General features: G+C 36.8%; 1 protein-coding gene across 13 annotated transcripts in view; it reads right to left on the bottom strand.

Annotated features, from left to right (window-relative positions):
• The window catches only part of LOC115218343 (transmembrane protein KIAA1109 homolog), a 275,576-nt gene that overhangs the window by 153,059 nt on the left and 106,865 nt on the right, over positions 1-15,652 (bottom strand). For all 13 annotated transcript variants that reach the window (XM_029788097.2, XM_029788096.2, XM_036508510.1 and 10 more), the window contains exons 9-16: positions 14,660-14,830; positions 11,319-11,436; positions 7,529-7,684; positions 6,049-6,146; positions 4,381-4,544; positions 3,808-4,123; positions 2,707-2,901; positions 76-213 (exon numbers count right to left, since the gene is read on the bottom strand). In XM_029788097.2, coding sequence (XP_029643957.1) covers positions 76-213; positions 2,707-2,901; positions 3,808-4,123; positions 4,381-4,544; positions 6,049-6,146; positions 7,529-7,684; positions 11,319-11,436; positions 14,660-14,830 — 1,356 coding nt within the window. The remainder of the gene's footprint in view (positions 1-75; positions 214-2,706; positions 2,902-3,807; positions 4,124-4,380; positions 4,545-6,048; positions 6,147-7,528; positions 7,685-11,318; positions 11,437-14,659; positions 14,831-15,652) is intronic.

The following is a 15,652-nucleotide window of genomic DNA, read 5'->3' on the forward strand; positions in this document are numbered from 1 at the left end:
ACAAGGTGGTGCAGCACCAGCATGGCCGTAGTCTAATGAGCGTAATAGGTGAAAGCTATATATTTAGATAATTACCTCAGTAGAATCTCTGGACAATAATAATGAAGGGGATATGAGGAGTTGAAGTTTGGTTTCTTTATATGATTTATCCATTTCAAATCCTAACCTTTCAACATAAAGGCAAGGGCAGGGAACTTCATCCACATTACAATTCTGAAAAAAGAAAATAAAAATTGATACTTAAATATAAAAAATATATATGACAAAATTCAAAAGAAAGTAAGAAAAAATATATATGAGTAAATTCAAAAGAAAGGAGAAATAGCATTTAATAAAAATTTATTAACTGCAAAAATTACACAGTCCCTTAGAGCTGGTTCAATTAAGCCTAAAATATTAAATAGCAATTATTAAAATCATTATATTACACAAAATCTTTTCAGAGGAATAAAAAAAAGATATACCTAATGCTAACAATATATCTTTTTTCTATTTCTCTGAAGAGATTTTGCCTAATATAATGATTTTAATAATTGCTATTTAATTCTTTAGGCTTAACTGAAACAGCTGTATGTTTGATTTTAGCAGATAATAAATTTTTATTAAATGTTATATCTCCATTTTCTTACTTTCTTTTGAATGATTAAAAACCATGATTTATAAATAAACCTATTGTTTTAGGAATATTATTATTAACAACAAATATTAGCTATTGAACCAGCAATTCATTGGAGGATACCCTCTCTTAATGAGGCTAATTTAACCTCTAATTGAATATATGAAAAAATTAAAGCTAAGTCATAAATTCAATACTATGGTAAAAATATAAAACTTCACAACCTATTAATTGATATGGATTGAAGAAGCTATTAAATTACACAAGAAGACAGATTCATAATGAAAAGTGAGTGGGGGTGGATTTAATTGGAGATGAAGGTGGTAGTTAATGAGGAAAGCAGAAAAGAAGGTATGCAAGGAAAGAACAAATAGTTGAAAAGTGTCTAAACCAGTAGTGCTCGACCATTTTAATATCCAGACAGGGTCCAAAAGCTGGATTTTTTTTTAAAGGGCCACACCCTAAAAGGTAAAACTAGTCAATTAAAGCAAAGTTTATAATATTTATAGAAGGAGGACCATCAAGGGATGCACATGAGGATGCTGGGGAGATGCATGAAGGCCTGAAAGCCACAGTCAAGAACCACGGGTTGAAGCAGTGAGAAGAAATGGGATGGGATATTTAATGAAAACAGACAGAGAAAGGGAAGATACGAGGTATTCAGAAAGAAGAGAACAATATTACGAAGCTGGTTGGTGAATTAGCAACTCACTATAGTCAACTTTAACCACTTTACTGTGGAAATCAGAGATATCCCCTCAAAATTTCATTACTCTCAACTGCAGAAAGCAGCTTTATATACCAATTTGTCTTTTGATGAGGAATGTCATGTGTGAAGCCATTTTTTTGGTTGAGAGATATCAAGTTCATTGAGGTAACATGACTTGCAGAAAATACTGATTCTATGTTTTTGGTAGATATTTAACATCATCATCATCATCATCATCGTTTAACGTCCGCTTTCTATGCTGGCATGGGTTGGATGGTTTGACTGGGGTATGGGAAGCCAGGAGGCTGCACCAGGCCCCAATCTGATCTGGCAGTGTTTCTACAGCTGGATGCCCTTCCTAGTGCCAACCACTCAGAGAGTGTAGCGAGTGCTTTTTACGTGCCACTGGCACAGGGGTCGGGGGGGGGGGCTGGCATTGACCACGATCGGATGGTACCTTTTACATGCCACTGGCATGGAAGCCAGTTGAAGCGGCACTGGCATTGGCCCCATTCAGATGGTGCTTTTTACATGCCACCGGCACAGAGATCACAACTACAATTTCCATTTGATGTACTTGACTCAATAGGTCTCCCCAAGCACGGCATGTTGCCCTACAATCCAAGGTACTTTTTGAGTGGGCTGATTATGCAACACTGGTGGAGGTTGCAGCTGTGAACTCACTTTGCCAGGTGTTCTCAGTCACAGCATACCTCCAGAGGTCTCGGTCTTTTGTCATTGCCTCTGTGAGGCCCAACATTCAAAGGTCATGCTTCACCACTTCATCCCATGTCTTCCTGGATCTCCTTCTACCCCGGATTCCTTCCACTATTTGGGAGTGGCACTGCTTTGAAATAACCATTGAATTTAATTTTGAAATTAAAGGGTTAAGTAAACAAATCTTGGAATAGACGTAATCAATAATCTATCGAATATAGAAGTAATCAATGTTCTACGTATGACATAGTTTGTTCAATGCAAACTTGATACGTGGCCAAGTGTCTTAGCCACTTGTTACCCTGAAGCCTAAAAATTCATAGAAGATGACTAGAATACTATCAACATCATAGAAATGATCCTGAAAGATTGAATTTAACCCTTTAGCATTTAAACCAACCCCAGCAGGTAACAATATTCTACCTGTTTTATGTTCAAACCAATCAGGTCCAGCCTCTCACACCTAACTTACAATGTTATTCTAAAAACAGACAGTCACATCATCGAAATTCTTGAAGCTGCAAGATAATGCCTGATTAATTAAAAACAAATGTGAACAAATAATCATTACGCTTGACAGAGTAACCTGAATGCTTAAGGGTTAATTTCAGAGAGGAGTGGTGCGGAAATCTGAGAAGATTTAGTAGAAAGAGATTGTGGTTACCTTTATGAGGTGGATCTGCATGTCATGTAACGTAACAGAAAATGTTACGGACAATGGACGATACTTTCGAGGGTCAAATGAACCTGATCTTTCTTCACTAGTGGACAGATTTGGAAAACTTACATCATTTTCTTCATCATTTTTTGGAGCATTATAAAAGTCTGTAAAATGTTGGTCTTCTCCAAAATAATTTTCCTGCAATACAAAAATGTGTGGAAAATAATAAAAAAATAATTTTGTACTGAGGTTTAGGACAATGTGTTCAAAGAGAAACAGCAGCTCATTGAGTCAATACAAACATAACAAGTATATTAGTGGTACTCATTAACCCCAGTGTGGTGGCTTTAAAAAAAGAGTTGACCGTAGCTGAAAATAAACTGAGAAAAGTTGCTTAAAAGATCAGCTGCCATATTGTAGTAGTAGTAGTAGTAGGTTCTTATTTATGTACAAGGAATAAAAAAAGTTGAAGGTAGCTTCTAGAAGTTGAACTCACAACTTTAAAACACAAAACTATAGAGAGTATAACATTTTAACCAGGTTGTTGGCATCTTTTTTGTCTCGGGAGACAATGGAGTTGCGCATAAAATAGTCCAGTCCGGCTTTTACATTTCATGTCCTGATACATTTCCTGCTGTGGCTGTGTAGTCCTATCCTGGACAAACACTCCCTCTGGTGTGTTTTAACCAGGTATTCTGCCAATATCTGCAGACTTCTGTTCCTAATGCCTCTGACAAAATGTATCCATAAATGAAAGACACGACTTCAGTCATGTATTCATTTATTTTGTCTATTATGAGAATAGGAAAGCAAATGAAATGTAATTTATTTACGATCTTTCTGAATGGTGATCTGATGTGATGCTTTATCAACATCCCTTTTTCTTTTTATGGGGGGGAGAGGCAGAATGTTGTCTAATTTCCTTGAAAAGAATGACCTAACAAACTATACTAAGAGAATATGTGAAATAACAATACATTAACTGAACTGCCAACTGAACATATGAACTAATGGCAAACTAAAATAGTAAAAGCTGATGCTGACAGCTGTTGATGGTTTTAGTTTCAGGAACTGCCACAAAACAGAAAGGAAGTAGTGACTCACCTTTATATTCCACAAACTGAGAAGTAAGGAACCATACAGACAGAGTACTGAGGGTCCGACTTCTAATTCAAGGTTGATCACATCTGGTTCTAGTAAAACAGGATCAAAGTCATCCGGCGGCTTGGAATACACCATGTCTTGTCTTAGAGGCCGAAGTGGAATAAGCAGAGCTTCTTCAAGTTCTAGACCAGAGTTGATGTTCTCCTCAAGACCAGCCACGGGGTCGCTGCACACATGCAATAGTGGCATGGGGTGATAGGTGTATGTGATGCTCAAAGCTGCAATGGGTGTTGTCCAACAATCAATCCAGTCAGCACTAGAAAATAAGCAAATTGTTTTTTCAAGTTATGTCCAGTGAATATAATTCCATTTGTCTCTCAATCAATGGATTCTGTTAGATAAACAAGGAAACTAAAAGCTCATAAATATTCAGATTTAATCTGTTCAGCTTCTCCTTCTTGATTTTAGATGGCAATGGAATGCATACAAGAGTCTTACCTAATTTGCCATTTAGTGGGACAGAACTCTTATTAGTCTGAGAGTAAAACTTCAACATGAAAACACGTAAATTACCTTTTCTGTGTGAGTTTCCTCCACTTTTCCCTTTGAGCAGGGAAGCCTTTTTCAAGAACATTTCCATCACGATCAAGTATTTTCATATTCTCTGACAATGCTTTGATAACATGGCGACTAGTCACAGTTTCCGGTAGAAATAACCGACAATCCATACTCTCACCCTGAGTGAATTAAACAAAAATCACTTTTCATAAAAAATGAAGCTTCAAATATAAAAATGGAAGAGATATTAGCAAGTTGTTGTAACGAAACATGTCACAATCTATACTAACAAAGCTACTGCTGCAGTAAGATTGTAAATGAAGTCAAGGACATGGGATTGCCAAATTCTATATATAAGAGCGACCTACTTGATGGAATGAACCAATCTTGATATATTATAGAGAGATTTGTGTTAGTAATTTCAGAAACATGAAAGAGAGAAACTGAATCAAACAAAACTTGAACTCAAAACACTAAGTACACTGGAGGAAACATAGAACAATTGCTTCCATGTTCTTCCAGCTAAGCTGTCCAAACAACTGAAGCAAGAGTTATTGCCATTATTATCATATTTTTTTTTAGGTGATGAGCTGGAGAGAATCGTTAGTACACTAGGCAAAATTCTTAGCAGCATTTCATTTGTCTTTACATTCTGAGTTCAAATTCCACCAAGGTCGACTTTGCCTTTCATCCTTTTGGAGTTGATAAATTAAGTACCAGTTGAGTACTGGGGTTGATGTAATCAACCATCCCGCTCCCCACAAAATTTCTGGCCTTGTGCCTATAGTAGAAAGGATTATTATCATTAATATTAAGGCCGCAAGGACAAAATGCTTAGCAGCGTTTTGTCTGAATCATTACATTCTGAGTTTAAATTCTGCCAAGGTTAACTTAGCTCTTCATTCTTTCAAGATTAATGAAATAAGTACCAGTCAAGCGCTGGGGTCAATGTAACTGAATAGCTCCCTCCCACCAAAATTTTAGGCCTCTGCCATAGCAAATGCATAGTTTACAGTCGTGTTTGTTTGTTTGTCCATGGACAAAATATCTCAAGAACTGCCGGATGGATTTGAATGAAACTTTCATGGATGTTTGGCCTCATGACAGGCACGAACTGATTAGATTTAGGGATCGATCCAGTACCAGACAAGGATTCTGGATTATTTTTCTGGGTTTTTTACTTAATTTTTGAGAACGGTTGGATTCATTTTTTGTTGGATTCATTTAGTTTGTGAGAGCAGTCAAGTTTATTTCAGATATTCTCATTTTAAAAATCATCCCTGGCTAATTGTCGAGAGGACCTTGGTGTTGACTTGACAGAGGTTTGCACTCTCTGGGTGCTCTTGTTATCATTGTTATCCTTAAAGTGGCACACTGGACAAAAGGCTCAGCAGTATTTCTTCCAACCTTTATGTTCCAAGTTCAAGTGCCACCAAGGTCAACTTTGCCCTTCATTTTCCCAGAGTCAATAAAATAAATTACCAGTTAATATTCTACATTTTGTTTTATAAAACACTGAATCATCGAAGAATTATGGTTAAATACAACCTTTCTATTTTGTTATGTTAGTTCCTGAGGTTAAAATGTCCAAGTAATAGATTTAACATTAGCTAACAACCACCCACATTTCAAACCTCACTGCACAGCAGTAAGTACGCAAGTAAGAATCTTATCAATACTCACTCGTATGAAAATACGTGTTGCAACTTTTGGAGGAAGGAAATCATCATAGGGAAGCTGAATTGACAAGTCAAACATATCACCACAAAATGCAACATAAACTGAAAATAAAAATCAAAATATTTTTCAAACGTATTGTCAGGTTGAACAAAGTTTCTGAACCCATTAAGTCCCAGAGGACTTAAATTTCTGAATATTACTTTTAAATTTTTACAGATGATTGAAAATAGATTAAAATGAAAAAATTAATTATTAAAACTCCTTTACTTCAAGTAGAAATGGAAATACTCGGTGTCCTATAAATAGGACACTGAGACAATGTGATATAGCTTATTTAAGGTTCTCATCTACTGTCCTATTTATAGGGACTTAATGGGTTAAACATGAAAAAACAAAGTCAATTTAAACAGAGAAACAAATGTTGAAATCAATAAAATCCAAGTAAAAAAAATTTAACTGTTCCTCTCTCTTCCCAACCTTTTCTATGTCCCACATCCCCAAAGTAAATGTTTGACTAATTTTCAAGCACCTTGCAAAAGTAATATCACAGGCAAGGATAGAAAAAAACAAATGGATTTTCTAATAATTCATTTATCATCATCATCGTTTAATGTCCGTTGTCTTTTTAAAACTGAAACACCTACAGTACTATGGAATAATATAGTTTTTGATAGGCCTCATAGAACAGAGTTATTTCTAAGAGCAAGATAATAGTTTCGTTCAGAAAAGTAAGTAACATAGGTACAGGTGTGGTACAGGTACAGGCTATCTTGTGGTCAGAAGTTTGGTTCCCAACCACATGGATTCAACACTTTGGACAAGTGTTTTTTTTTTACCATAGCCCCAAGCTGACCAAAGCCTTGTGAGTGAATTTGGTACGTGGAAGCTGAAAGAAATTCATTGTCTGATGGTAGTGGTGGGGGGATATTATCTAATACTGACTGGACCTGTCTTTGAAGAACAACATTGGTCAAGAATTTCTCAGCAATGGGGGTGGGGGAGTACGAGCCTCAATTTTAAAATACACAGATTTATCTCCCTTGTTACCAATGCCAATGTTCGCAGCCTTGTGTTGAATTACGTTACTCTGGTACTATGCCTCTGTGATTTAGTGTTCTTGTCTAGAAGTGACCACCACACGTGATCCCCATTAGAATGCTGTCCAGAGGTTCTGAGTCAAGGTTTTAATGGCAGCACTGACTTTGGCAAAGCTTAATGGTTCATCAATTAAGGATGACAGATATTCCATAAGGTTCCTTTGTGACTGTTGAGTCGACTGATCAAGGCTGGTTTAGGAGGTGATTGAGGTGTTTCCCACTCACACTCCCGTCTTGCTAACTGATCTGCCACAGACATACGAAAGAAAAAAAAATTGTTGACGATGACAACAACAATAATTTTGCTAGTTATAGAAGGAAACATTTTTCTCAAGATAAAAGAAAGGACCTTACAATCACTGTAATTACTTTCAAGCAGTACTTACTGTTCTCTTGATTTTGAGAAGAAGTATCAATCCAGTTGTGTTGGTTTGCCAGTGCAACTAATTCAAATTCTTTGATTATCAAATTGATGTGCCAAGTGTATGGAACAAAATGGTAAATATCTGGAACCTGCCGACTTGACCAATCATCAGTCAGATCTAATATGGAAAAAAAAAAAGATTTTGTTTTGTTTGAATGATAAAAACAAAAGAAGTACAAAACGACAGGTAAATTTATATAATACTTTAAGAATTTCGATGAATGGTAAGAATCTAGGTGAAAAGTCCCAATATAGTTCAATTATAACAAAATCCAGGAACCTAAAAGAGAATTATTAATACAATTGAAAATCCTTTATCCAAAATTCAAAGGTTTTTATTTTAACCCTTTAGTGTTCAGATTATTCAATCAAACATAATGCCTATTGATTCCCATTTATTTGAATTAATCATGCATTATCTCATATCTTCAAGATCTTGATGGTATAATTACTTGATATAGAATAACATTGTAGGGTAGGTGTGAAGGCCTGGATCTGGTCAGTTTGAACATAAAACAGATTAGCTATTTTGGCCGGATATGGCCGGTTTAAATACTAAAGGGTTAATGTTGACATGCCACAGGGCTGAGAAGGTTTCCACCAAGGACAGTTCTTAGGATAGATGCTGCTGTTACAACACACGAGTTTCTAAGCAATGGTCACCTTGTTTTGTTTTGTTTGTCTGTTTCTTTTAGAGTAAGCACAAAACCTATTCACATGAGATCTGAATGTCACTGCCACGTAACAAGTGTAACATGACTGGTGCCGTTACTTGTACAGTTCTTTAAAAATATAACGCTGACTTTTTAAAGTTTCCTATCATACTCTAACTTCTCGCCTGGCACACAGTCACTTCCCCCAGTTCTACTCCCTCTCTTGACTAACAGATCTTTGTTCTGCAAGTCTCTTGGCAACCCCGCTGGTACCAGTGCCACAGTAAAAGCACCCAGTACACCCCATAAAGTGGTTATCATTAGGAAGGGCATCCACCCATAGAAACTATGCCAAAACAGACGACTGGAGCCTGGTGTAGCTCTCTGGCCTGCCAGCCTCTGTTCAAATCATCCAACCCATGCCAGCATGGAAAACAGATGTTAATTATTGATGATGATGGGTTATATGCCCTGCTTCGTTTGTTTTTACCTTACGTAAAACCTAATGCTTGTAGAGTAAAATACAGGTACAAATACAAATAGCGTACCTGAACTGTAACCTTATAATCTTTTCTACTCTAGGCATAAGGCCTGAAATTTGGGGGGAGAGGGCCAGTCGATTAGATTGACCCTAGTACGCAACCGGTACTTAATTTATCAACCCTGAAAGGATGAAAGGCAAAGATGACACTGGTATTTATTTTATTAATATTTAGCACAGAATTTATTTACATTCAGTCCACCCAAGAGAGGAGAATATTAGAATTAAGAATGGTACGATGTTTAGCATCAAGCCAGTTCTGATTGAAGAGACCAATGATCAAAGCCATTCCGGCTGTGACCATCATATTTTTTTGTTTACAGGCATATCTAAGACTACTTTATTAAAAGTGTCCATCCATTTTTTTTTTTAATATAGTAGGATGCAATTGGTTAGAGATTTGGTTGATATGTCTAGCAGATGGGGTAACTGGGTAGAAGATCGGTCATTGACTTGGTTTGTCAAATTCAAAGAATTGTCAAACTGTGGGCTAAAGAATTAATTCTCAATCCTAGAGCAGTGAGCCATTCTGTATGGTAAGTACATTGTGTTGGCCATTCACAGTCAAATATATTGGCTCCTGATGCATCACTGCACTGCGGCAGGATACAAATTCCCAACCAACCTATCTGCCCACTTGCTTTTTAATTTTACTTTCTTCACAAATGAACAAGCTGTTGACTGATTATTCTGTGTAGAAACTATTTTCTGGCAACGATCATCATCATTTAGTATCCGTTTTCCATGCTAGCATGGGTTGGACGGTTCAACTGGGGTCTGTGAAGCTGGAAGGCTTCATCAGGCCCAGTCAGATCTGGCAGTGTTTCTACGGCTGGATGCCCTTCCTAACGCCAACCACTCCATGAGTGTAGTGGGTGCTTTTTACATGCCACCCGCACAGGTGCCAAACAGGATCTGCAAAGTAATTCAAAAGCCAACTTGTCGATTCATAATTAAATCGGTCGAGTTGTGTCCCTTGCAGAAAGATTACTCACATGAAAGAATTAGAATTAATCAGCTGGTAATTAGTTAATGTGTCTTATAAAGACGATGGGTTTATTGCATTTTTAAAGGTTCGAACTAAATCACTAAATTCAGCCCCTTGCATTTTTATCTTGTATTCTTTTGGGATCAAGAAATTAGAATAACAAAAGATCAATACGAAAGAGTCATGTCTTGTTAAAAAAAGGCTAAGAAGAGGTCACAAAGGCATCAACAAATCAAACAAGTTGACCAACACCAAACGCTCTGTCCTAATACATCAAAATAAGTTTCTACTCCAATAACAGTGAGCTCTTTTGACCAGAAACAAGGCCAATGCGAGGATGCAGTTAACTGAATTGATCCAGTATATTGCTGGTATTTATTTCATCAAACCTATAAAATCACAGGGTATAAAACTCTGCAAAAGTATCTGGACTTGAGAAAGAGTGACATGGAACAACAGAGTAAAGCATTTTCCCTTTGACTCAACAAACTTAAGGCTTCCTCCATTCCCTTCACACACAGCTTTCTTTCCCTGCAAATCATCTTTCCCCTCTCTTTCAGCCTCTTTCTTTCGGAACCAATGAATGGCGCAAGATGAAGGCCACTGGACAACAATTTGGTTGCAAGTTTATATCCTGTCATAATGTGCAGTGATGTCCGAGTAGCCGATATATTTGGCTCTGGAGGGCCAAGACAATGTACGGTGTGTGTGCTTTGCCATATAGAATTTGCTCACTGCTGAAAGGTTGAAGATTAATTCTTTAGCCCACAGTTTAACGTTCATTTCTTCTTTTTGAACTTGACTTTGATAAACTAAGCCAATGGGGGAGCTTCTACCCAGTTACCCCATCTGCTAGACATAACAACCAAATCTCTAACCAGTCATGAAATGATTATCTTAATAATGTAATCTTTTTATAGTTAAAGCTGTTCTCACATTAAACAAACAAACTGTAGCAGTCGGACACTTTTAAAGGGAAGGAAACAGAGAACAATGCAATTCATTCACAGCCTCCTTATATGGTCATTAGTGGTCTAAGTGAAATGACCACCAAACGAAAGTTGGAGACAATTTGTAGGCTGGTTTCATTAGGAACTTCCTCCTAGACAAAAATAGTTGACAATAAGCTTTGTTTCCTTGGGGTCTGAAACAAGTCTTTAATTTATTCTCATGTGCCAGTCACCATCAGCATCGTCATTTAACAATGATGTAAATGTGTTAAATTATTTGGCAAATACAAAAACTGTGCGGGAATTGTGAAAATGATGTAATCTTGAATTAACCCTTTGACATTTAAACTCGTCCCATCTATCCCAAATATTTTACCCATTTTATGTTCAAACCAGTCAGATCTGGTCTCTCACACCTACCCTACAATGTTGTTCAAAAGGTAACCAATCACATCACCGAATTCTCAAAGCTGCAAGATAATGCAAGATTAATTCAAAACAATGAGAGTAAGTAAGCATTACATTTGACAAAGTCCTCTGAATGCTAAAGGATTAATGCTAAAGGATTAAAATGTAAATTGGAGGAAATACTTTATTTAGGTAAAAAATTCAAAGTTTACCTGAGAAGAATGACTTCAGATCATAGATAAGGTAAACAGTTGCTTTGCAGGCAGTAAAGTCAATTTGCCAGTCTTGATGACTATTCCAGATAATTGGATATGTGGCACTGATGGAGAACTTTAAGAAAAAGAATTATAAATATTAACAATTAACAACTTGAAGAATGTGGTACAAAGAAGACTATTTTAAAATAACAGTAAATCATTGCCTATATGCTGGCTTTTGCTCCTTTTTTACTAATTACAAGTTAGAAATATAAAGCAGCAGATTCACATGTACCATATGGTCAATATCCTTTTCAGAAGCAATGACAAAAGAATTTCATGCAATATAAAATGTATTGATTATTTTGAATTAAAATATATATTTCATGACTTTCAGGTTTATAACAAATTCAACCAAAATTGTCAGCAGTGAAGCAAAAGAAAGATTATTGATATAAATGGATTTCATCACTTTGGAAAATGGTTTTCGAGAATAAAAACCAGCTTTAAAAAAAAAACCAACAATTAGGAAATTGGAATTTTCAAAAGCATCTCTTTTTAAGTTGGATTTTAAATCCCAAAAGCTTCTCATAGCAAGTTTAATCATGGTGTGATACAAAATTAATTAACGCAAATGATGCGTATTTCCACACCACATGTGAAATAATTCATGCATTTCAATAAATGAGTGCATCTGATGTTGGCTTTCCGGTTGAAAGAGTCACAGGTTCATGCCCTGTTAAGATTGTCCTCTGGCCTGGATACAACAGTAAACACTGGCTCCCCAACCAATCAGATAACAATGAAGAGGGAATGACTGCGATATGGAGTGGACACTGATGTTTATTTTAGTCACTGAATGGTACCGACGACAAGTCATCAGACATCAGTGCAGAAGAGTACGCAAGAACAAATTTACTCAAAAAGATTTACACAAAAGATCGATAAGTTAAAATATTTTAAAAGATTTGATCAAGACCTGGTGACTCAATATCGATTTTGACTACTGTAGAATTACCACTTGAATATTTAAGTTATAATTATGATGCACTGTGAATATTTATAATACTGTGATGGGTTGTAGACTTGCAGAGAATATCTGATTGACAACAACAACTACAACTGGAGTTATACAAACAAATCAATTCTATTTCCGTCCACTGGGCTGTTGACATAATTAGCAATTGCAATGAAAAATTAAAAAAAACATAAAATAACAACACTTGCAGCTGACCCAGGTCAGCAAAGCAAACAACCAGAATTCCATGAACCAATGGAGGAGTCTTTCAAGTAGGTTGTTCGGTTTACTTGAAATAACAGCCAAATCGCCACCAAAATACATTGTAGAGTCTTAGAAAAAGGGTGCATGGGATAATATAGGCTTACACATACTGAGTCTGGAAACAGGATTGAATTGTCCCAGTTGGAAAGTCTTTCTAATTACTGACCAACTGAAGGCAGCAAGCTGGCAGAATCGGTAGCACATTGGACAAAATGCTTAGCAGCATTTCCTCTGGCTCCACATTCTGAGTTCAAATTCCACCAAGGTCAACTTTGCCTTTTATCTCTTCAGGGTCAATGAAATAAGTATCAGTTGAGCACTGGGGTTGATGTAATTGCCTAACCCTTTCACCCAAAACTTTCAAGCCTTCTGCTGATAGTAGAGAGAATAACAGACCCACAGTGATCAGTACTAATGAGCAGCTAAACAACCTGCATTTCCTCTCATTGCCCCCAACTCTATGCTGAGCCCTTGAAAGGAATACTTATTTAATGGCAGAGTTTAGTAGCTGTCATCAGATAAGATGCAAGCACAACCTAATTGACAATTTTTCATTAATTCGCAATGCTGACTTTAAATCTGATATGTGCCTCAGAAAATCAATGAAGAAACTCTCAAAGTTCCTTCGTCATTTAACAATGTGGCTGCAAAGTCTCCGAAAACCAACAGAATCCTATTGGCTATTTGAGACAGAAAAGTTTTTAATTAAATATATCAGTGATTCTGTACTGAATGGCAGTTTCAGGCTCATTTAATCTTTTAACGAAGCTTACATTTTTCTGTTCATTTAATTTTTTATGTGTGCCAGTCATTAGACTGCAGCCATGCCAGGGCATCACCTGGAGGAATTTCCAGTCAAAAGAACCAACCCCAGTACTTATTTTTTCAAGCCTGGTATTTGTTTTATCAATCTATTTTTCCAAACTGCTAAGTTGTGAGGACGTAAACACACCAACACTGGTTGTCAAGTGGTGGCACGGGAAGGACACAGACAAAGACACACACACATAGATATATATGATAGTCTTCTTTCAGACTGTCTACCAAATCCACTCACAAGGCTTTGGTTGACTCAAGGCTATAGCAGAAGAGAGTTGCTCCAGATTGCCATGAATTGAGACTGAACCTAGAACCACATGGTTCTAGGTTAGCAAGCCTCTTACCACACAGCCATGCTAGCACTTCCTAAATTTTATAGAAAAGTACTAATACTAATCTTATGTTTCGATGGACTTGTTGACTATTCAGAAACACTAACAGTGACTCTGGATAAAATACCGATTCTATGCATATCCAATGATTGCATAGAAATAACTTGCTGTTAAGGTTCTTCATATAGTCTTCCTAGGAACCACTTCAACTTGTGAACTATATATAGTTCATCATCATCATCATCATCATTGTCGTTTAACGTCCACTTTCCATGCTGGCATGGGTTTTACGGTTTGACTGAGGGCTGGCAAGCCAGAAGGCTGCACCAGGCTTCAATCTGATTTTGCAAGGTTTCTACAGCTGGATGCCCTTCCTAATATCAACCAGAATGTAGTGGGTGCTTTTTACAGGCCACTGGCATGAAGGCCAGTCAGGCACATGAGAAACTATTTCTATACCATCAATTGATGTGAATTGATTCATTCTACACATCCAAATATTTAACAACTTGAAAACGATTGTGAGAATAAGGCGCTCCAAATTTGCCCACCACATTCTATACCTAATATGAATGACTCATAAGATGGCAGGATCATTAGCATGTCAGGCAAAATGCTCAGTGGCACTTCATCTGTCTGTGTGTCCTAAGTTCAACTGCTGCTGCTGCTGCTGCTGTCACCTTTGCCTTTCACCTTTTCAGGGTCAATGAATAAGATGAGCACTGCAGTTGATGTAATTGGTTATCCCACTTCCCAGAAACTGATGACCCTGGGCCAAAATTTTAAATCAATATGAATGACTCATGCTAGGTAATGTAACTTTCTCAAAAATCCAATGGAATGCCAAGATTTGATCTCAAAGCCTTTTGCTATTGGCTCTACATGTTACCCATATACCGTCAACACAAGTGTTCTATACTCACCTCAAATGTCTCACAGTCAACCAAGGACCGAAACTGAAGACTGGTTGTGGCATCAAGAAGTAACAACTGACCAGTTATTTTTGTAGTGTAACCCGTTTCTCCGATAATCCATGGAATGTTAGCTTCTACATATGAACCTTGCCCTGTGTTCATATGTATAGCTTGATTGACCTGTTGACAGAGGGCAGGAAACAAAAAACATTTTCAATAATCTAAAACATCTTTCTAAATAAATATTTCAAAGAGAAACTTAGCAATCAAAATACTACACAGCAGAATTAGTTCCAATTAATTCTTCATAATTTAAATTTTTCTTTCTTTTCCATCAAATTTCAAAATATATCTAACAGTAAATAAATAGGGACATATAATTTTTTAAAAAGACCAACGTTTTTCTATTCTTTTAAGTCAGAAAACAAGGATAAGTTTCAACAGAACAAGTGGGACACAAAGACTTGAAGAATTTATTATTAGAACACAGCTGAGTTTCATGAGAAAAGGAAGAGATTGAGGCCAGAGAGCATCCAACACACAAAGAGGACACTTGGAAACTTTATTAAGCAGGAGTGGCTGTGTGGTAAGTAGCTCGATTACCAACCACATGGTTCCGGGTTCAGTCCCACTGCGTGGCACCTTGGGCAAGTGTCTTCTACTAAAGCCTCTTGTTGACCAAAGCCTTGTGAGTGGATTTGGTAGACGGAAACTGAAAGAAGCCCGTCGTATATATATATATATATATATATATATATATACACACACACACACCTACCACCAGCCCCTGTTAAACCATCCATCCCTTGCTAGAATGGCAAACAGATGATGATGGCAGTGGTGGTGGTGGTGTCAGCCATGTAAATTTCTCTCAGCGAACATCATACTTCCAAATAGAGACCAAGGAATTACTAAAACTAACCATCCCATAATAAATATCAAACAGTGATGGTTAAAATAATCTGTGTCTAGATAGAAGTAGTTTCTGATGGGATTCTCCAC

This window comes from Octopus sinensis, linkage group LG13 (assembly GCF_006345805.1).
Source record: "Octopus sinensis linkage group LG13, ASM634580v1, whole genome shotgun sequence".
NCBI classification, from domain to species: domain Eukaryota; kingdom Metazoa; phylum Mollusca; class Cephalopoda; order Octopoda; family Octopodidae; genus Octopus; species Octopus sinensis.